The sequence below is a fragment of the Gossypium arboreum genome, chromosome 3, assembly GCF_025698485.1.
Source record: "Gossypium arboreum isolate Shixiya-1 chromosome 3, ASM2569848v2, whole genome shotgun sequence".
In the NCBI taxonomy this organism is placed as follows: Eukaryota; Viridiplantae; Streptophyta; class Magnoliopsida; order Malvales; family Malvaceae; genus Gossypium; species Gossypium arboreum.
Genome location: NC_069072.1, coordinates 133,699,915 through 133,723,742, shown reverse-complemented (window position 1 = coordinate 133,723,742; position 23,828 = coordinate 133,699,915). Strand labels below are relative to the sequence as shown.

General features: G+C 32.4%; 2 protein-coding genes across 4 annotated transcripts; one reads left to right on the top strand and one right to left on the bottom strand.

Moving 5' to 3' along the window:
* The first annotated feature begins 6,997 nt into the window (after positions 1-6,997).
* On the top strand, positions 6,998-10,575 carry LOC108474540 (KIN14B-interacting protein At4g14310). 2 transcript variants are annotated; one of them, XM_017776494.2, is made up of 4 exons: positions 6,998-8,730; positions 9,084-9,299; positions 9,378-9,697; positions 9,820-10,575. In XM_017776494.2, exons 1-4 carry the CDS (start codon positions 7,138-7,140, stop codon positions 10,349-10,351), a joined length of 2,661 nt encoding a protein of 886 aa, XP_017631983.1. In that variant the 5' UTR covers positions 6,998-7,137; the 3' UTR covers positions 10,352-10,575. The 2 variants fall into 2 exon arrangements, with proteins under 2 accessions (XP_017631983.1, XP_017631981.1); XM_017776492.2 differs by having other exon boundaries at positions 9,084-9,697.
* Positions 10,576-11,205: 630 nt separating this feature from the next.
* Positions 11,206-22,847, bottom strand: LOC108475649 (phosphate transporter PHO1-like). Of its 2 annotated transcripts, XM_053025961.1 has the most exons (16): positions 22,385-22,847; positions 20,094-20,102; positions 18,172-18,240; positions 17,860-18,076; positions 17,015-17,369; positions 16,664-16,712; positions 15,448-15,519; positions 14,915-15,044; positions 14,692-14,812; positions 14,364-14,613; positions 13,148-13,252; positions 12,915-12,959; positions 12,420-12,569; positions 11,994-12,272; positions 11,681-11,817; positions 11,206-11,572 (listed from the first exon to the last, which is right to left on the bottom strand). In XM_053025961.1, the coding sequence occupies exons 1-16, from the start codon at positions 22,790-22,792 to the stop codon at positions 11,485-11,487; spliced, it is 2,484 nt and encodes an 827-aa protein (XP_052881921.1). In that variant the 5' UTR covers positions 22,793-22,847; the 3' UTR covers positions 11,206-11,484. The 2 variants fall into 2 exon arrangements, with proteins under 2 accessions (XP_052881921.1, XP_052881920.1); XM_053025960.1 differs by lacking the exon at positions 22,385-22,847 and having other exon boundaries at positions 18,172-18,261; positions 19,842-20,294.
* Between the last annotated feature and the right edge of the window lie 981 nt (positions 22,848-23,828).

Genomic DNA, 23,828 nt, shown 5'->3' with positions numbered 1-23,828 from the left:
ATCTACAATGAGGTGAAAAAATATTTATTAAAAATTATATTTAATTCAAAATAAAATTTTAATTAAAATAATAAATTTTAAAATTTAAAACCACCATATTCCACTAAGGTCAAGTCCCAAACAAATTACTCTTATAGTAATTTACTTTGTAAAAAATTGTCTTTTTTTTTACTCATTGTCAAATTGACTTTGTTTTAAATATAGAACATATATAGTTTAGCTCAATAGAGGTAAAATATGAAAAAGCCCTCAAACTATTATATTATGTTGAAGTAAGCCCTTATACTTATTTTGTAGTAAAATAAACACTTTATCTAGGGCAATATATTAAAAAAAGCCCTTTTTTCGATAATTACGGAAATGGACCAACTTTTTTATTATTTACGGGAAAGGACCATTTTCTCCAAAAGCGCGTCTACGTCAGTGCGAAGTTACTGTGCACGTCAACAAAACGCGTCCCTGGGGAAGCGTTTTGCCACGTCATCACAAAGCGCGCCCTCAAGGAAGCGCTTTGTGCTGACGTGGCAAAATGCTCCCTCAGAGACGCGTTTTGTCCCTTATTTTAAGGGTTAGGGTTTTTTAGGTTTAGGATTTTTAATGGGTTTAGGGGTTGGGGTTTTTAGTGTTTTTTAAGGGAAAAATGATTAAATTAGGGTTTCAAGTTTTTTATGGTTAGTGTTTCTGATTGTTTTAGGGTTAAGGTTTTAATAGTTTAAGGTTTTAGAGTTTTTTAAGGGAGAAATTAATGAACACTTAGAGTTGAGGGTTAATTAATTAAAATAACTATGAAGATAAGAAAAAATCAATTAAATTAGGGTTTATGGTTTTTAGGGTTAGGGTTTTAATGGTTTAAGAATTTTAGTGTTTTTAAGGAAAAATTAATGAACACTTAGAGTTGAGGGTTAATTAATTAAATTAACTATGAAAATAAGAAAAATAAATTAAACTAGGGTTTAATGGTTTAGGATTTAATGGTTTAAGGTTTATAGTGGTTTAAGGTTTTTTGGTGGTTTAGGGTTTTTAATGTTTTTTAAGGGAAAAATTAATTTAATTAGAGTTGAGGGCTAATTAATTAAATTAACTATGAAAATAAAAAAATCAATTAAATTAGGGTTTAGGGTTTTTTAGGGTCTATTAATTAAATTAACTATTAATTACGGAAAAAAGCTCTCATGTGGACGCTCTTTTACTACAGTGGTATCTAATAAAATAATTTTGAGAAGATGTTTCTAAACAAATAGTGTCAAAAACGCTTCAAGAAGGATGCACTTTTAGCAAAATTTCGGAAAAAAAGCTTCCACGTGGACGCTCTTTTACTACAGTGGTATCTGATAAAATAATTTTGAGAAGATATTTCTAAACAAATAGTGTCAAAAACGCTTCAAGAAGGATGCACTTTCAGCAAAATTTTGGAAAAAAAGCTTCCACGTAGACACTCTTTTGCTACAGTGGTATCTGAAAAAGCCTTAGACTATAAATGAGCCAAACTTCATTCTCAGGTTGCGTAAGTTACAGCAAGAGAAACTGAGGATGAATGAACGTGTTAGTGTTGTTATTTACTATGATGGCGAGGTTTGTGACACCGAAAAAGACATTTTTTTTATTGGAGAGCAGAGTACGACTGGTTTTTAACCAAAACATAGATTTCACAGAACTTCGTAAAGGCGTAAAATCTTCGGAACAACGCCAATGAAATTTTTGTCTATTAAGTATCAATTTTGTACTTCGGTTGATCCCATGAGATATGACTCATTCGACATCAAAAGACCTCGTAGCTTGGAGGCGATGGTGCAGACTCATCTTGCTAGTAGATCACCCTATCTTGAGTTATATGTATAATTTTCATCACCAATTGATACATTTGCAATCTCGACATCTAATGCTGTTCGAGAAGAATACACGACCCCTGCTCGACACTCCGTTAGTGGATGACAAAACACGGAAGCACCCGTGTTTGGTAGAAGTATGGAATACACAACTCCTGCACGACACTCCGTTGGTGGATGAGACATGCACCTCGGTGGGTCGATGTTTGATACTGGAAATACGTACTGGGGAATGACATCAACTTCTAGTGGTTGGCAATCCACATCGGATTGGGGACATTATGAAACATCTAGAAGAAGGGATGATGAACTCCCTACGACATCCACCGGCTAGGGGACCTCATTCGTTGTAGATGATGGTGCGTCGGATGATGAGTCTGATATGGATCCACCTCGAGAGCCCGGCCCCGATGATGCAAAAGTTGCATTATTTTCTGAATCGGAACCTGTTCCAACCATACCAAAAGATGTTGAAGGGGGTTCAGATGAAGAAGAAGAAGATCCGCGATTTAGGGCGTACTCACCTTCAGCCCACATGCATAATGTCGATCTATCTCAAGATGATGCATTGGAGTTTCCAGATCTACCACATAGAAGGCGTGACTGTACAAGTTCGTCATTGGATTCAGGTGAACTTGAAGTTGGTAGGGAGTTTTCTAATAAGGATAGTTTTATTGTTGCATTGAAATAATATAGCATCATGAATGGGGTTAATTACAACATGGTTAAATCCAAATCCGATAAGTTTAAGGCCAAGTGTGCAGTGCAATACGGTACGTGTTCATGGAAAATCATGGCCTCATTGAGGAAAAGGACAGGCTTCTGGGGGATAAAAAAGTATAAAGGTCCACATACATGTGTTGGCAGTAAAGTATCATTAGGTGTTTAGGGTTTTTGAATAAAACTGTTATTACGTAATGTTGCATTATTTAACATACTTCGTTGGCAGGTGTTTCACAAGATCATCCCAAGATGGATTCAGAAATGATTGCTAGCTTAATACTACCAACGGATCTGAAGATTTTAGTGTCAGTCTTAATTGCCAATATTCGTAGCCAATTGAAGTACACATCCTCTTACCGCAAGGTTTGGATAGCTAAGCAGAAGGCGTTGGAAAAGATGCATGGTAGTTGGGATGCTTCATATAATGAAGTGTGGTAGTGGTGTCAAGTGCTAGAGAGATATGTCCCAGGTTGCATAACAGACTTTGAAACGGCACCTGCATACTACAACGATCGATTGCTTCGTGGATGCCAAGTGTTCAAGCATCTATTCTGGAGCTTTAAGCAATGTCGGGACGCATTTATATACTGCAAGCCATTGATACAAATTGACGGTACCTTTATGTATGGTAGATATACCTATCGGCTTTGTGTCTCAGCTAATCCGTATTCAATAGCCGTAAGTTGACTTTGTGCTCATCATCGAGCACCTCAGGTTCCACGAGAATCGGTTGTCGGAATCCAAATTGCCACAATACCCTATCTGACTAGTGCATCTCCACGATAGCATAGTTTACCAATGGGACCTTCACATGCCAAATGTTCGGTTTTTTAAAAAATTCATCCAAAATTACTGCCCGAATTGTCGGATCCTCGTATGGTGTCCATTGAAACTATATGAACATGATAATAATATTAGTTATATAGGTAATACTAAATACTAAATACTAAATACTAAATACTAAATACTAAATACTAAATACTAAATACTAAATACTAAATACGAAACTACTATTTTATTATGTATATATATTTTATTTAATACTTACTTGTGCTTTTGACCGTTGGTCTAATAGAAGCCGTATATCTTCAAGAGATGTGAGTATTCCAACATAACTCGCCGAATGGTTCCACCTAATTAAATAATTTTTTAGCATACAATTATATTTTAAATCTACGTAATAAATGTAAAATCTAATATAAAATTTACCTCGTTATTAGTGAGGATGTATATGGGTGGTTCACTCGAGGACATAAAAATGAAAGGCAAAACCGTGCCCATGATTGCAGTAGTGATAGGCATCCTCTGATTTTAGCTTTATTCGGTTGCGTCGCCCCGCACATCTCTCGGTACAATGTTGCTAACACGGCAGACTCCCAACTTAATTCACTTACCGCTCTAAAATCAACGAGTTTTAACAGCCATCTCAGATGTACACGGTTTCGTGACAAGTCTGGCATCAAATAACCTCCAATCATCTCAAGAATGTATGCCCGAGCATATCGTATTCTTTCGAGTTTAGTCGAATCATTATCCGACTCCAAGAATGTGTCTCGTAACTAGCCCATCTCGATCCGACCTCCGTTAATATTATCCGGTATAGCACCCAAAAGCTTGTAGCACACAGCTCCCCAATCAGTAGATGATGCGGACCCGGTGACTGCATACCCATCCACCGGCAATCCCAATTGCAATTGCATGTCTTCTAGAGTGATAGTACACTCTCCGCATGGAAGATGAAAAGTGTGCGTCTCGGGTCTCCACCTCTCCATCAATGCACTGATTAATTTTGGGTCCAACTTGCACCCCCGGCCTATAGTGGCTACGTGCCAAAAACCCGCTTCCCGCAGGTAATTCTCTATCAATGGCGATGGAAGACCAGACATATTACGGATATAGCATTACAACACCTGATCTACAGACTGTTATAAAAAATTATAAAAATAAATATTAATTAAAATCACATAAATGAAAAAAAATATTAAATACTATATTCAAAAATTAATTAAGTTAATTACTTACCATTGTCATTTGCTCAACGGAGATGTGTTTCTTATCGAGACGAATTAATGAACCGGCCATTGCTAACACGATCAAATATTTTTATAATTTAAAAAATAAAACTAATTCAAAAAAATAAAACACAAATTTTTTGCAAAAATTAGAGAACTTTGACAAAAATTGAGAGAAATTTGAGAAAATTTGGAAAGAATTGAGAGAGAATTGTTGTGAGAGGACTATTGTGTGAAAAAATGAAAAGGGGGGTCTTTTATAGGTTTTTTTTTTTACCGTTGGGGATGACCGTTGGAGCGGGGCAAAACGCTCCTCCAGGGACGCGTTTTGCTGACGTGCACAGTATCTTCGCGCTGACGTGAACGCGCTTTCAGGAAAAATGATCCTTTCTCGTAAATAATAAAAAAGTCGGTCCATTTTCATAATTATCGAAAAAAAGAGCTTTTTTTTTAATAAATTGCCCCTTTTATCTATGAAATTTTCCCATAACCCATGATTTTAATTAAAGTATTTTGATCTTTTCTTTTATTTTTACACGTGTCTTAAATTTAATAATTACAAAAATTAATATGAAATTAAAACTATTTTAATCTACCATTTTTTTAGAAAAAAACGTCAACTAAAATAATTTATGTATGAGATTAAAAGACTGAAATGCACTATTTTAATTTTATTAGCATCCACTGATTAAAACTTAAAACACTCCAATAACGTCCAAAAAAAAAAATCGACTAGAAAAAAATTTAGCTACCAAAATTAAAACTGTTTTTTCAAAATAGCATTAATTCCATTCATTTAAGTGATAGATAATTTGACCATACCATCGCCTCTTTTTATAGAAAAAAAATGTTTATTTTTTTCAAATTTTAATTTTGCTTTGTGGATGTGAATATCGGTGTAGTCCTTCAGATTGATGGTTGGTTGTGATTTCTCCAACATTTTTTTTAAAATTTTATTTTATTTTTAATTTCTATTCATATTATTATGATTTTATCTATAGTTTCGTGATTTTATTCTGTCCATAATTTTGTAATTTTATTTTGGCCATTTTATTTAGATGGTTTTACTTTTAATTTTTAGTCATATTCAGATGTATATATGAGATTTGTTAGTGCCACCAGATTTATTAAAAACTGCTTTCAAAGGGTTTTATCATGATAGATTATAATAATGATGATAAATTCAAAATGATGGGGAGAATAATAGACCATTTGGGACTTAGCCTTTTGTACATTAATGATGCGGTGGGTCTATTGAGACTTTTCAAAATATTTTATTGGTTAATCGGTGTTCATTGTTAGGTTAATTTGATGATAACTACGTTAGGACACAAAATTCAACGGTTTTATCAAGTTCAAATATTTATGGTTTTTTTTTGAAGACCATTTGGGACTTAGCCTTTTGTACATTAATGATGCGGTGGGTCTATTGAGACTTTTCAAAATATTTTATTGGTTAATCGGTGTTCATTGTTAGGTTAATTTGATGATAACTACGTTAGGACACAAAATTCAACGGTTTTATCAAGTTCAAATATTTATGGTTTTTTTTTGAATTATTCCAATGTTATAATTAGTGTCAATTTGCTCCCTTTTTTTTTAAATTACTTTTCAGACATGACATTTGTACATTAATATATAATAATTTATTTATCATTTATACTATGTGACACATATTTGTATTATTATTATTCATGATTCCTATTAATAATAATATTTTTTAAAACAAAATATGATAAATTGTAAGCATTAGAATTCATCACTATTGACACCCATGAACCCAAACTTATCATACACCATACACAACATTCTAGTTGATGATTATTTTAAAATTTGGTCTATTAAAAGAATTTTAATTCTAAACATTTGAGTGCTTAGTGAAAAAATTAGATTAAAACTTTGTAACTAATGAAAAAATTACTTCACCTAAAAATGAGAAGGGCTTTAATGCATAAAAATATATATTAGGGTTTATTTAATTATAAAATAAGTATAAGATTTGTTTAATTTAAAATTTAAAATATATTTAATATATCTATAGATGCCTAATATATAAATACTATAGAAATCAAAGAAAAAAAGCATTTATAGATATATTAAATATATTTTAAAATTAAAATTAAACAAATTTTTAGAAATAATGATAAATATCAAAATTACATATAAACTGTAATGCTATTTTATATTTATATGTTGCATGTACAAATAATTATATTAATTTAATATAAAAATAAATTGATATATTTATTTAAATGTGTATAGTTGAATCAAAATTTAAGTTATAAGTATACCTTGAACTGCAATTAAAAATCATGTCTTTAATTGTATAAAATTAAAATTAATGTATCAAATTGCACAATAAAGTAAAGTTTATGTCCAATTATGAGTTTTACCCTTGGAAAAGAAAGAAAGAAATTAAAAATGAGAATATTACCAAAAATTCAAAATAACATTCATTTCCCGCCCAAAAATTCAAACTTTAAGTTCTGAAAAGATCATTTCTCAGTTCTAAATTTCTAAAGTATCCGGTTCAATTTACTGTTAATTTATTTAACCCTCAAAAGCTAAAGAGAAAAATGTCATCGTCGTCGGCTCGCCGGCAAAGAGACTTAATCGCCGGCCAACAGAGACCTGCAAAAAACCTCAACCCAATCTCCGACTCCACTCCGACCCTCAAAAAAACATCTTCCGGAAAAGAAAACCCACGACCCAGCAGTCTTTCTCGGGCTTCCGTGGTGACCCAGAAGCCCACAATCCGGCCTGTCCCTCGCGTCGAGAAGGCGGCGGCGGTTGGTGGCTCCGACAGTGAAGGCCGGGTGCGGTGGTCCACTTCATCGGCGCCAAGAGGTAGGAGTCAGAGCCCATCTGAATTTGTTAGGGTTTTTTCTGATTTGAAAAAAGAGAGGGTTTCAATCGATAGGGAAAAGAAGTGTTTTAGGGATTCAACAGGTAAAGGTAGCAAAGAAAATGGTGGGTTTAGGGAGAGTTTGGTGATGAAAGTGAAGGAAAATGAGGGGAAAGTAAAAGGGGTTAGGGTTTCAGATGGGAATTGTAAAAAGGATGCTAAATTTAGCTCTGATTTGGGAAAACCAAATGGGGATAACATCCAAAATGAGGGTTTTGGGGCTTTTAATGAAAAGGGTATTTCAGATTTTGATTCAGAACTTGGAGCATGTATTAGGGTTGATGAGAAATGTGACGCAAAGTTTCTAAAAGAGAAGTCTTTAAGTGATGGAAAGAGCTTGGTGATTTCAAAAGAGAAGGATTTGAGTGTGCAAGACAGTGAAGGGAGTGGGGCTGCCATTAAATATCCAAGCAAACTTCATGAAAAGCTTGCTTTTCTAGAAGGGAAGGTGAAGAGGATTGCTTCCGATATTAAGAGGACTAAAGAGATGCTTGATATGAACAATCCTGATGCCTCAAAGCTGATCCTTTCAGATATTCAGGACAAGATTTCTGGTATCGAGAAGGCTATGGGTAATGTTGTGAGTGATTCAAATGGTAAATCGAGCAGTTCGAAAGGTTCTGGAGATGAAGAAGTGAGTACTAAAGAAGCTGATGGCAGTCAGAGTAAGCGGATGGTGGGTAATGTTAAGATTTCTGTTAAAGATTTGAATAGTGAAGAGTTGGAAGCTAGATTGTTTCCTCATCACAAATTGCTTAGAAACCGCACATCATTGAAGGAACCATCAGGGAGCTCTCAAAGTCACGAACCCTCTGATGCCGTAGAATCTGGTTGTGAAATAAGGGATGAAAAGAAGTTATTGAGTTCCATTGAGGATAATCCAATAGCTTTGGAGTTCTTGGCTTCACTTGATAAGCAAAGTCAAGTCACCACAGGGAATGAGCTGGCTACCATGGAGAATTCTGATACTCAAGATATGGATGGTGGTGGTGGTTCAGGTGCACAAGGGCCTTCGAAAAACTTATTTGTGAAGCATGGTGTCGAGTTCAATCTTGAATCAGATGAGATACTTGAGGACTTTGATGACCAGGAGAACAGGCCAACTGCTGTTATTGATGAGGAGTCTGAAGATGCTAGCATTTATCCACTCAATGAAATTGGCCCTAAGATGTCGACTGGAGGATGGTTTGTGTCAGAAGGAGAGGCAGCTCTTCTTGCTCATGATGATGGATCATGTTCCTTTTATGACATTACTAATTGTGAGGTATTCTTCCTTGTACCTGTCTGAAGTTGATTTTTATGTTCCATATTAGTATTCTGTATTCAACTATCAAATTGTCTGATGTTCTCTGTCGTTTCATGATAGTGATCTGAGCATAATATCGTATCTCTTATCTCTGCTTGATGATTTGTGTTCCTTCTGATTTTTTGAATGTCTCTATTGCTATCTTCATTCTGTTAAATTCAATGGACTTAACCTTGGAATCTCATTTCAATTTCATTGGTAAATCAAATTCTTTTGCATCTTTATACTAATTGAGCATGTTGATAAAAAAAACAGTCATAGACACAACTGAATGTACAATTTCTTAAAATGATGGTCACTTGTTTTTTCAGGAGAAGGCTGTCTACAAGCCTCCAGTAGGTATCTCACCTAATATATGGAGGGATTGTTGGATTATTCGTGCTCCCAGTGCAGATGGTTGTCCTGGGAGATATGTTGTTGCTGCATCCGCTGGCAATTCCTTAGAATCAGGATTCTGCTCATGGGATTTCTATAGCAAAGAGGTACGAGCTTTCCACACCGAGCAGAGGGAAACCGCTTCAAGAACGGTACTTGGTCCCTTACCAAACAATGCTTTGTATAGAAGAAATGCTTTGTGTAATAGTTTGTCACCTGAAACTCAGCAGTGGTGGTATAAACCATTGGGCCCTCTTATGGTCGCTACCGCCAGCACTCAGAAGGTTGTCAAAGTATATGACATCCGTGATGGTGAAGAAATTATGAAGTGGGAGGTCCAGAAGCCTGTATTGACAATGGATTATTCAAGTCCACTGCAGTGGAGAAACCGAGGGAAGGTAGTGGTAGCCGAAGCAGAAATGATATCTGTCTGGGATGTGAACTCTCTACATCCTCAGACAGTACTATCGGTCTCTTCATCTGGTCGAAAAATCTCTGCTCTTCATGTAAATAACACTGATGCTGAGATAGGTGGAGGGGTTAGGCAAAGGTTAGAACTTTATCCCATGTTGTCGTTTATCATGTCATATTATTTCTACAACGGTAGTTTTCTAGTTTCCCAGCATAATATTTTGTGTATGGATCCTAATGTTTGCAAAATTTGGATTGCAGAGTAAGTTCATCAGAGGCTGAAGGAAATGATGGTGTATTCTGCACTGCAGATTCTATTAATATCTTGGATTTTCGCCATCCATCTGGTATAGGTGCGAAAATAGCAAAAGTTGGTGTTAATGTGCATTCTGTTTTCTCCCGAGGGGATATGGTCTTTCTTGGATGCACAAATGTAAAGCCATCAGGGAAAAAACAGCCTTGTTCTCAAGTGCAACAATTCTCGTTGCGCAAACAAAGGCTCTTCACTACTTATTCTTTGCCTGAATCTAATGCTCATTCCCATTATTCAGCCATAACACAGGTTTGGGGAAATTCGAACCTTGTCATGGGTGTTTGTGGGCTGGGGCTTTTTGTATTTGATGCCTTGAAGGATGACGGGCTTCAGCCTTTCATATATGATCAAGGAAGTGCTGAAAATGTACGAGAGATTGTTGGACCAGATGACATGTATTCCCCTTCTTTTGACTACTTGGCATCTCGTGTTCTCTTGATATCCAGAGATCGCCCGGCACTATGGAGGCACTTGTCATAGTATGTATGATAGATGTTGAAAAAAATTTCTAAATTCTAGGAGTTTACTTTGGCTTCTCATGGCATGCTATGTAGAACATATAATGCTTATGTTATTTATTGATTGCCTAGATGTGTGATAAGAATACCAGTTGAGTGCAGCGTCATGCTGACTCTCTATGTTCTAATGTTTTTTTGGAAGCGTGAAGAATATTTTATGGTTTTGGTTTTTTCCAATGTTGATAACATGATAGCATCTGTTATACAATTATGGTAAACATAACGCACAAAAACATGTTTTATGTTAGAAAAAAATATAGCTTATGACATTCTTGTTAGCAAAATCCCATTAAATGGGATTCTCTAAATCATTGGACAGCCATGCATGTAGGGTATGATCGAGTTGAGTCAAGCTTAAGCAGTAAGAAACTTGAGCTTGAGCTCAACTCAAAATTTGAGGCTTGAGACTCAAAGCTAGACTTGAGCTTAATGGAGATTCTTTTTGAAAGCTTGAGCTTGTTCTGAGATAAAAACCGATTTACCTGAGTTAATTCTATTAGATTCAATTAGGCTTGTTCACCTAGTAACAAATAAGCTCAAGTTGTAAGCTTGATTTCAAGTTTGATTATTTGCATTTGAGCTTGAGCTCTAATTTCCATACTAATTAAAAGCTCGGTTAGCTTAGAAAAGCTACTTGAGTCAAGCATTGGGATACTCAAATTCAGCTTCTCTGTAGCTTGAGTTGCTCCAGCTTGATTCGAAAATGATTAAGCTGAATTCAAGTTGTTCTGAGTTGAACCTAAGCATAGTTGTCGAGTTTACACCCCTATGTATATCCGAACTATATGAAGGCATAAAAGTAATGCAAAGAGTAAGTTCTGCCACAAAAATTTCTACAATACAATTCACCTAACTCGCTTGTGGGAAACAAATCCAAGAAAAATTGTAGACTTCAGTTGAATTATAATAATCTCAGTGGCAAAGAAATCACATAAACTTTAAAAAAAAAAATCATTTGCAGGATAATGAATAGAGAGAGTAAAGCGTATTGGCTAATACATCAGATTGATTCAGATATCAGCAAATCACTAGTTAGAATTGCAGTTGGCTTGTTTGGCTTCTATGTCATCCCTGATCATGAAATTTTCATGGATTTCAATCAGAATCCATCTCACGGAATGGCAATGGGACAGTCTTTACTGCTCGGAACTTGCCGACATTGTTTAGATGTTCATTCTCCAACCTGTTACAGTTAACAGTTTCTCATGTTCTGTCAGACCTTTTGATCTCAGAATCATCATGTTTCATATTGGTTTTCTGACTGGGAAAAAAAATGAGAAATTATAAATACCTGTAAAAATTCCAATGTCCTCGTCGAATGACCTCTAGGGAAGCCAAGAAGAAGTCCAGCAAATGTGTCTGAACTTGATTGATTCGAAACTGTGTGATGCTTTCTATCCAAGCAACTCTTAGTACTACATTCAGGGCCTACAATTACACAAATGTCTCATTAAAGATCCATCTATGGAAAAAAAAAAAAAACTAGTTTTTGTGTGTGTACGTATATAGTTGATGGAAGGATTGTTAGACTGCTCATTACTTAATGTGACATCTTCTTTTGAAATATAGAACTGTGAGAGAAAGTTAAAAGTAATATAACTCACAATGGAAATGTAGTAAAAGCTCTTGTTCTTTAGCGTCAGATCATCTCTAAGCCAAGGGTTTTTGGAATTAGGGTTAAGAAGTCCCCAGTCTTTAACAAAATCCCAATATAATTGGTAAACAGTGGCCACTATTGAAGTCACCAGAACTACACCAAACCACAGGCCGCTGCTCTGCGTCGCATACGTTAGCCGAGCACCGGCAGCCACCATTGCTGAAACATACTTCCCCATGTTAGCCAAATGGTTCGGATCCGATTCATCAAACCATCTTCTTGCACACTTGAAATCAAACCAAAAACAAAGGAACACAAAAACACATTAGTTAAAATGTATATGATATGAATTCTTAATTTATAAAATGTTATATAAATACATAATCATAATTCGAGAAAATTTACAAACATGGCATGAATATACGAATTTTACCTGCATGGCACGCCAATAATAAGGCGAAAACGAGATAACATAAGCGAACTGTCGGTAAAGGCTTCCGTTTTTGCAGGTATATTGGTGAGTTTTGAAGCTTCCAGCAAGAAAATAGCAAGCTGTTGATTCCAAGTGTCTTAGCAATGGAATCTGTAATAAAAAAGAAAAAACATGGTTGATGATGAAATGCTTGAGTTTAGAAAAAGAAAATAGAAAAAATGTTAATAAAATGAAGAATATCGAGTTTAGCTTGAGTGTGCCTTTAAGTATCTTAATACTTAATTCAAGTAGCTCACAAGTTTTTTTTTTTTTTTTTAAACTTTTAGTTAACATTTGAATCCGAGCAATTCGTTATTGATTAATCAAGTTTGATATTGACCATATAAATCGAAATTATCTTTTTGAGGTAAATAAGTTAAACCAAATGAATCCATTTATTCTGAATCAAATTCAAGCTCTTATAAAATGAAACTCAATTGAACTCAAGACAACTACCTGACTAGTAAGTTGGTCAGCCATGAAAAAATCTACCATCAAAACCTGCAAACAACAACAAAAAATGTTCAAACTTTATACTATCTAGAGCTGTTCCAAAGCTGGATAATACAACCGCCCAAATTAATTAAGTTTAGACAAAAAAATTCATATCCTAAATTGGACTTGAATTTTTTCGGAATCCAACTGTTACCCGATCCATTAACAGATAATAAGTATGGAAGTAAAGATACCTTATACAGTGGAGAGCAAATTATGTTGCGCATTATTCGAAGGAAGCAATAACGAGTTGGTCGGTAAAAGATGTCAAACGGGCAGATTAGCAAAGCTATAAAAATCTGAGATTGAAAAACCAAACACAAAATAGGAGACTTAAATATCAATAAGGGGAGAAGTCTGAAAATTATTTTAGGAATTAAATTATATAAAATAATTTCACCATTTCAATAGTCTGTATCTTTATAATTTTTAAAGAATTAAATTAAATTTTTATCATTTTTAGGAGAGTCAAAGTGCAATTTTACCATTACTAATTTAAAATTTTATAAATTATAAAATGGCCTAAATGAAAAATTTTCTATTTTAGTGGCCCAACCCCTGCCAACTTTCCGATTCTGCCACTGATATCAAGAGAAATAAAACAAATTCAAATAAATAATTTAGATATCTCAATTCATTGTTTACAAAAATAAAGCGATTCGAATGCTAAAACTTGATGGTAACCCATTGAACACGAGTATATTCAATTTTTTCATATCTATAAGGGTTATACTCATGTTTGAAGGTGATCAAGTGCTAGGCTGGGTTTGACCTAGGCCTCAATAAAATTGTAGGCACATTTTCTAGGCCTAGGCTTGATTTGGTCCGAAAAATGGGCCTAAAATTTTGTTTGATCTTGACTTGGATAAAAATACTAAAACTCGAGCCCACCTGCTCGTATTAAAATTTTTTTATATAAAAATAAATTTAAAAAATATAATACATCAAATACACTAAAAACACAGTAAAATAAATGTTTCTAAACAAATTAAAAATAAATTTTAAAAAATTATTTATACTTAAATAATACTAGATGCAACTTAACAAATAAATACCTCTAAAATAGTAATAAAATTAACAATAAAATAAGAGTTATATAATATCTAAATAATAACAACAAAATAATAACAATATAATAGCAAAATGACACCAAAACAATAATTTTTTTTGCAAATTTGGGTCGGGCCTAGGTAAAAAAAGCTTACCCAAAACTTGACTTATTTAAAAAATGGGCCTTGTTTTTTGCTCAAACTTATTTTTTGAACTTATATTTTTATTCAATCTCTCTCACTTTTCGGGTGAGTCAGCTGGTCTGGCCCATTATGTTCAAAATCTACCTCGGGCGCAAATCATTTGAAAAATGAAAATAAAAGAGTGGGAGCAAGAGAACAGGGAATTAATTGAACTAACCAGGAGCAGAACTCCAGGAATGGTGTCAACATGAGAAGGAGAAATGGCAGCAGCAGTGAGGAGGAGATGAATGAGCAAAGCCCCAACAATACAAGTCATCAAAGTGGTGCAAATTAAAAAGGCATCCCTATATTTAAGGGCTGTGTTTGGTGCAAACTCAAATATGAAATTATAGTTTATTCTTGTGTTCTTCCACATCATCATATTGCACCCATACAAGAACATATGCAAGCTTAACAATGCAAATACACTGCACCAAAAAAAAAAAAAATTTCAAATTTGCATTTAGTACACTATCAAACTTTATATTGTTCTCAGGTTTACAAACCTGAAAACAGGGTAGACAGTTTCCATGTAAGCAGTGCCAGTGGTAGATGAGAATATATCACACAAGTGTGCCAATATTATGTATATACCAAATAGTGATACAAAACAACCTGTAAACAATCCTGCAAAACCACCAAAATTGAAGGTTGAATCCGAATTTGAGCCTTCTACTCGTATTTGAATATATGTCGAATATGGATATTTCGGAAAACAGAGTTAATTACCAGAGAAAAAGGTGACCAAGTGAGAATCTTTGTGCTGCTGAGGTCTCAAGAACTTCATAGCCCTTTTCCTGTCATTGTTGGCGAAGTGCTGTGTGAATATGGATTCCACTTCATCCATTAATCTAACTACCTAAACAATTTTCATCATAAATAAACCTGTTAGATTAGAAACAATACATTTCTAGTAAAATTACACTAATAGCTCGTCATTCCATTTGTGGATTATGGACTACTAGCATAGTAAAGCGCATTTGTTGAATTCGGTACTTGAATTTATATATAAGATTAATATATTATTTGATAATTAAATTTAATTCTAGTGTTTAATTTGGTACTTAAATTTTTTTAGTCCCATTGAAGTACCTATTTCGTTTACTAGAGCGCATGTTTCAAATATTTGCTGGCACCAAATTATATATTGAAGAGAAACTTAACTGAACCAAGACAATAAAAAACTCTTATACTAAATTAAAAATTAAAACTAAAATCAAATACTGGATGATATATTAACCCTAAAATATATAGTAACTTACCTTGTCAGAGCTAATGAAATGGGATCTCTTCACTGCTTTCAAATAACTTGCTGATGCTTGTTGTTTGGATACCTGTTCAAACCATTATGTCCATTAGGTATGCATACGGGCATATAGAAGAATATGGTTCTTTAAACATATTTAAAAGGGCGAATCTAGAAAAGATTTTAGGAGGGACCAGAATTGAAGTATAAATTTTTTAGAGGTTAAAATGAAATTTTATTATATATTAATTTATGATATCATATTTTTTTAATAATTAAATAGATTTTTTCATTTTTGAAGGCTAAAATGAAATATCATCATATATATAAATTTATAATTTAATAATTTATAAGAGGGTAAAAGTGCAATTATTTATTTTTTGGGGAGCCAATGCCCGTTGCCCCACTCTCTTTACATTCACCCTAAACATATCAATATTTAGACTTGTTAATTGGCTGAGCCTAACCAAAGTCTCTGATAAAATTTTAGACACATTTGGTAAGCCTGCACAAATAAAAATATTAAAATATAGGTTAAACCCGCTTGTATTAAATATTTTTATATAAAAATATTTTAAAATATAATATATAAAAATATTAAAAACATTAAAATAAATGTTTTTAATAAATTTAAAATAAATTTAAAAAATTTTGAACTTAAATAACACCAATATAGGTGTAACTTAATAAATAAATGCCTCTAAAATAGTATCAAAATTAATAATAAAATAAGAGTTATACAATATCTAAAAATAACAACATAACATAGTGAAATGATAGCAAAACAATAAGAAAACAACAATTTTTTTTCTTTTTGTAAATTCGGACCAGGTCAGACTCGAGTCAAAAGCCTTACTCGAGGCTCAATCTGTTTTCTAAACGGGCCTTATTGTTTTGTCGAAGCCAATTATTCGGAATTACATTTTTACCCAAACCTATTTTTTAGAACTATATTTTTACCTAAACCCTTCCACTTTCTGGACAGGCTTCCCGCCCTACTCATGTACAAGTCTACTCATATTGGGTACATCCACAGACCTTAGCTGTATAATTACGAATTTAAACCCTCTTAAATGTTAACAAATTCAATTTAATGTTTCTTAGTCTCTTTATTAAATAAAAAATAGATTTTTGTCTCCTTTTGAAATTAAAATTTTAATATAAAATTATTTTAATACAAAATTTCAATTTATTTTTAATAGAATGCATTATGATATCTAAAATAGAATTACCTTGTCAAACTTCTTGAGTATCTTTGTAAAAGCCACCATATTTAATGAGCTGCCAAAATAATAATTCAATCATATTAATAATCTCATCAAACAATAACATAAAATTTTTAAAAAAGTTGTAAATCTAGGGACCCCACTGCATAAAATTTAGACTATAGTTTTGAAAATCTCATCTGGGCCATATATTTACAATTATGGTCTAAACTTTTTATCTTGCATTAATATCTTGATATAAGAGAATAAGAACTGAATCTGCAACTTATGCATACTGCAGGGACCATGAATAGAATTTCACCTAAATTAAATAATCAATTCTGAATTTTTTGTTTTTTCTAAGAAAAACGAAAGGACCTGTAAGTTTTGAGGAGGCCAAGGCCTCTGTAGAGTTCAACAAAAGCGGTCCTAATCATCTTTTCAGCACATTGGATCTTCTTTCTGTTGATGGAATGCCCCGCCGTCGAATCTTGTTTCGTGGAGTTGCTGATTAGATCCTCCCACAGCATTGATGTCACAGCTGAGATGGCGCTTGTCGGCGTCGTGGCCGGGATGTCGATCCTCATCGCAGCCTTCCGCTTCTCAACTTTCTTCCTCTTGGCCCTGCCGCCCGCCGCCGGTGAGTTCATGAATTTCACTCCATTCCTTTCAAATGCGGCGATTATCTCATCTGAGATTTCTGTGGAACCATCATTTAATCCTAAGGGACTCTCTGCATTTATTTACTTCTAATTAGAAAATCAACATTATCATTAGCCACAATTTTGCAAGTTTACGTAAGCAGCAGCTTAGCTCCAGTTATTTTCCCCAAAATTTTAAATTTAATTTAATTCTAAAAATTATGGTAAATTCCATAAAAAAGTCCCTCAACGTTACCACCGTATTTGGATTAGTCCTTTACTTAAAACATCCTTATACTCTCAAATAAAGACTTAACCTTTAATTTGCATATAGGGGTATAGTTTAAGGGCATTTTAAGTGTTTTAGCTTAAAATTTTTGATTTAACCATGCAATTACAATTTTTATATGTATATAATTCATTATTTAATTTTAAATTATGTTTAAGATATAAAATCATCTTAGGTCATGGACCGACCATTAGTCCATAAACTAATAAAAAATGTTACACATTCCCCTAAGTTTCACAAAATTAAATACGTTAGCACTTAACAATATTGAAAAAAACAATGCAAACTCTCACCAGAGAAGCCGGAGTTGCGACGAGAAGATGACGATGAACGCGGAAGGTTATTCAGCTTCCGTCGTCGGTTGCCGTCGAGTATCTGCTTCAAGTCCATTAGGGTTTGAAGTTGATCATTCAAAGCCTCTCCTCTCTCAAGAAACTCACTCTCTTTAGTCTTGTAAAATTGATTCACCTTATTCAACTCTTCATCCAACCTCTCAAAAAATACCCTCACCTCCAAAAAAGAAAATAAAAACGAAGAAATGGATTTAGTATGTATATTCAATCTCAAACAACTTCAAATAATAATAATAATAATTTTATGTATACCTCATCTTCTTCAGAAAATAATTGCAGAAGCTCAGTTTGATAGAATTCTACTTCATGATCAGAAGCATCCTCCATGCTTGTACTCCTTATCTATAACATAAAAAAAATGTAAAATATATTAAAATTCGATTTTAAATTATTTATTCCACAACCTTCCCCTTATATTTGGTGTCTTCGTGTAGTTCTTTCTTTTGGTTTTTTTCCAAAAAACTTTCGATATTCGAAATTACATTAAAGCTTTTATTAACTTTAGAGTCGAGCCTAGTCAAATCCTTAAATAGAGGGGTAAAGTTCATTTAACACTATTTTCTTCGTTCAAAAGATTTGAAGTCGTAACCTTACTTAAAATTAATCAATTTCTTACTATTTAATCTAAATATTCTTAAAATTTAGTAATAAATGGTTATATTTTACTGTTGATATTTGCCGCAATTGAACATATCAACCTTAATTGTAATTATTACAATAAACTTAGCGTGAAACAAAAACACATTTGTAACAGTTTGTATTCCTAATAAAGAAAAATAAATATTTTGCTAGAAAAGAAAAAGGTGACAAACCCACTTAAAATGCAAGAAAATTCAAGCCATGATGAAAAATTAACTTTAAAGTTAATTAAATAGTGTATTAAAGATGTTTTCGGCACAAAAGGGTTACCAAATCTTTGCTTTTTATTTATCAACTTTTAATCATGAGAGGCTTTCGAAATTTTAAAATTATCATGTTCATATTGGTCTCAATGCTATAGGTTTAATATAATAAACACGACAATAAAAGTTTCTTTAAAAAATACAATAAAATTTTATTTAATATTTTGATAAATTTATGAGTTAAAATTATTATATATCAAAAGTCTATTTTAATTCATAGAAATATTTTAATTTTAAATGTTTAAAGTTGTTGTTAATGGAATGACATAACTTAATAGTAACTGATATTGCTGTTAATGGAATGATGTGACTTCTTGAAGATTGATACAAATCATTTAAACAAAAAAACAATATCATAAACAATTTTATGGTAAAAACAAAAATTAATTTCTATATTTCTATTCATTCTTTAAAAGTATTGTTTAGCTTTTCAATGATCAAAGTTAAGCAATGCCATTCTTAACAGTAAAGTTAAACATGCAACGATTTAATTGTCACTTTTCAATCTTATAGTGATTAAAATGTTCCTTTTAATTTTAGAGTCACTAAACTAAATTTTATGGTATGATAAAACTAAATTTTATGGTATGATACATGGGGGATTTGTAAGAAACTTTAACCATATTTATGATCAATTAAAGGTGAGAAATAGCTTTCGGAAGAAAAAGCAGACCTTGTGATATTTGTAGAAAAAATGAAAACATGGTAGGTAGACGGTAGACCTAATATTATTAAACATGAAGCATGAAATACGATACAAGTTTGGACATAACAAACAAAAAAACACGACATGAATTGGAAGAAAGAACATGGAAGAATCAGTTTAGAAACAAGCAGTATTATCGGCCATTGGAAAGCATATACAGCTGAAACCCTATTTCTCTTTCATTGAAAAATTTTCACAACTTTATGTCAAAATCATTGAAGAAATGGAAGAAATGAAAGGAACCCACTTTCGCAAACACCCTAAAAAGAAAGAGAAAAAAAGTCTGATTGATGTTTTTGAGTCATATCTTGTACCTTTCCGGTCTCATCATCATCGGTATTGGTGTTGTTGTTGGAGCTGTAGAACAACTTGGTTGAAAGTAGTTTCATGGCAATGAAACGAATAGGGTCGACAATAGAACGACCAAAACCATGGTTAAGTTGAATTGGTCTCTTGTTTCTAGCGAGCTTGATCTTCTTTATATGTTTCTTGAGCTGCCAATAGTTAACAAAGGCATCTTTCCATTCCGGTATTAGTTGAGCTTCAAGCTCCTTTGAGAACTTCACCATGGTTTTCTTTCTCTTTTCTTCTTTTCTCTTATTGCACTTTTCTTCTTCTTCTTCGCTTTTTTTAAGAGCAAAATGGGGAATGAGAGATTGAGAGCATTGAGAGGGATTAGTGATGCAAATGTGTACACATATATATATATAAGTTGACAGCATGTTTGGTTGGCATGAATAGCCAGGTCAGATTCAGTGGAAAACAGTAATTTAGTAGTTTAGTTCATTGAATAGGTTATTCGGTGGAATTCATTCCTTCTCTATTCATCAAATTTACCGAATCAACATTCGGTAGAAAAAGTTAAGAATAGCTATTCAACATCAATACGGAATAAAAAAATTTTGTTTTAGTCAATTTTATCCAGTATTTTCTTTTAAACCCACTCTCTCGTTATTTTCAAAAACTTCAAAAATAAATTGCAGAACCCATTTCTATTTTCATCTTGTTTTACTTTAATCTTACTCCTCATTCTAAAATTGATTCACCTTATTCAACTCTTCATCCAACCTCTCAAAAATACCTCACCTCCAAAAAGAAAATAAAAACGAAGAAATGGATTTAGTATGTATATTCAATCTCAAACAACTTCAAATAATAATAATAATAATTTTATGTATACCTCATCTTCTTCAGAAAATAATTGCAGAAGCTCAGTTTGATAGAATTCTACTTCATGATCAGAAGCATCCTCCATGCTTGTACTCCTTATCTATAACATAAAAAATGTAAAATATATTAAAATTCGATTTTAAATTATTTATTCCACAACCTTCCCCTTATATTTGGTGTCTTCGTGTAGTTCTTTCTTTTTGGTTTTTTTTTCCAAAAAAAACTTTCGATATTCGAAATTACATTAAAGCTTTTATTAACTTTAGAGTCGAGCCTAGTCAAATCCTTAAATAGAGGGGGTAAAGTTCATTTAACACTATTTTCTTCGTTCAAAAGATTTGAAGTCGTAACCTTACTTAAAATTAATCGAATTTCTTACTATTTAATCTAAATATTCTTAAAAATTTAGTAATAAATGGTTATATTTTACTGTTGATATTTGCCGCAATTGAACATATCAACCTTAATTGTAATTATTACAATAAACTTAGCGTGAAACAAAAAACACATTTGTAACAGTTTGTATTCCTAATAAAGAAAAATAAATATTTTGCTAGAAAAGAAAAAGGTGACAAACCCACTTAAAATGCAAGAAAATTCAAGCCATGATGAAAAATTAACTTTAAAGTTAATTAAATAGTGTATTAAAGATGTTTTCGGCACAAAAGGGTTACCAAATCTTTGCTTTTTATTTATCAACTTTTAATCATGAGAGGCTTTCGAAATTTTAAAATTATCATGTTCATATTGGTCTCAATGCTATAGGTTTAATATAATAAACACGACAATAAAAGTTTCTTTAAAAAATACAATAAAATTTTATTTAATATTTTGATAAATTTATGAGTTAAAATTATTATATATCAAAAGTCTATTTTAATTCATAGAAATATTTTAATTTTAAATGTTTAAAGTTGTTGTTAATGGAATGACATAACTTAATAGTAACTGATATTGCTGTTAATGGAATGATGTGACTTCTTGAAGATTGATACAAATCATTTAAACAAAAAAACAATATCATAAACAATTTTATGGTAAAAACAAAAATTAATTTCTATATTTCTATTCATTCTTTAAAAGTATTGTTTAGCTTTTCAATGATCAAAGTTAAGCAATGCCATTCTTAACAGTAAAGTTAAACATGCAACGATTTAATTGTCACTTTTCAATCTTATAGTGATTAAAATGTTCCTTTTAATTTTAGAGTCACTAAACTAAATTTTATGGTATGATAAAACTAAATTTTATGGTATGATACATGGGGGATTTGTAAGAAACTTTAACCATATTTATGATCAATTAAAGGTGAGAAATAGCTTTCGGAAGAAAAAGCAGACCTTGTGATATTTGTAGAAAAAATGAAAACATGGTAGGTAGACGGTAGACCTAATATTATTAAACATGAAGCATGAAATACGATACAAGTTTGGACATAACAAACAAAAAAACACGACATGAATTGGAAGAAAGAACATGGAAGAATCAGTTTAGAAACAAGCAGTATTATCGGCCATTGGAAAGCATATACAGCTGAAACCCTATTTCTCTTTCATTGAAAAATTTTCACAACTTTATGTCAAAATCATTGAAGAAATGGAAGAAATGAAAGGAACCCACTTTCGCAAACACCCTAAAAAGAAAGAGAAAAAAAGTCTGATTGATGTTTTTGAGTCATATCTTGTACCTTTCCGGTCTCATCATCATCGGTATTGGTGTTGTTGTTGGAGCTGTAGAACAACTTGGTTGAAAGTAGTTTCATGGCAATGAAACGAATAGGGTCGACAATAGAACGACCAAAACCATGGTTAAGTTGAATTGGTCTCTTGTTTCTAGCGAGCTTGATCTTCTTTATATGTTTCTTGAGCTGCCAATAGTTAACAAAGGCATCTTTCCATTCCGGTATTAGTTGAGCTTCAAGCTCCTTTGAGAACTTCACCATGGTTTTCTTTCTCTTTTCTTCTTTTCTCTTATTGCACTTTTCTTCTTCTTCTTCGCTTTTTTTAAGAGCAAAATGGGGAATGAGAGATTGAGAGCATTGAGAGGGATTAGTGATGCAAATGTGTACACATATATATATATAAGTTGACAGCATGTTTGGTTGGCATGAATAGCCAGGTCAGATTCAGTGGAAAACAGTAATTTAGTAGTTTAGTTCATTGAATAGGTTATTCGGTGGAATTCATTCCTTCTCTATTCATCAAATTTACCGAATCAACATTCGGTAGAAAAAGTTAAGAATAGCTATTCAACATCAATACGGAATAAAAAAATTTTGTTTTAGTCAATTTTATCCAGTATTTTCTTTTAAACCCACTCTCTCAGTTATTTTCAAAAACTTCAAAAATAAATTGCAGAACCCATTTCTATTTTCATCTTGTTTTTACTTTAATCTTACTCCTCATTCTCTTCTACTCTCCATCAATTTCTAGAACATAACAGGAAAAGAATGAAAATTCATTTCTCAAAACTTTCAACTCTTGATCAATTTCCAGAAGACAAAAAAAATTAAAACAAAAACTCATTTATTAATAATAGATCTGTAAAATTCTCTTCTACTCTCCATTAATTTCTGGAATATAACAAGAAAAAATAAAATTTCATTTATCAATAGTTTCAACTCTCAATCAATTTTCAGAAGATAACAAAAAAACTAAAACTTAAACCGATTTCTTAATAATAGATCTATAAAATGTGATTCGGAGAGGGAAGCTTTCTTACCCATTTTTCTTACAGATAACAGATAAATAAAGGAAGAAAACAAGAAGATGAAAAAAGAAGAAGTTTGGTAAGCTCACAATATACTTTAAATAAAGGGTGAATATATAGAAGAGGTCCCTCTATTATATGAACATGATCAAATTAGTCCCTCAGATATCTAAATATAGAGATAACGAAAAAGATAGAAACGTGGAGAATTTGCTTATTGGTAAGGGAAATTTGAACATTTTTTTTCTTAAGTAGTGTTTACACTAAATAAAGGGAGAAAATATATAAGAGTAGAGGGCAAAAGAATTTGGTGGCTAGTGTGATTTGAAAATATAAATTTCAATTTAATTTGGATTGAATTATTATTAATTTTTTATAATTAATTATTAAATTATTATTTTTATATTAATATGTTAATATAT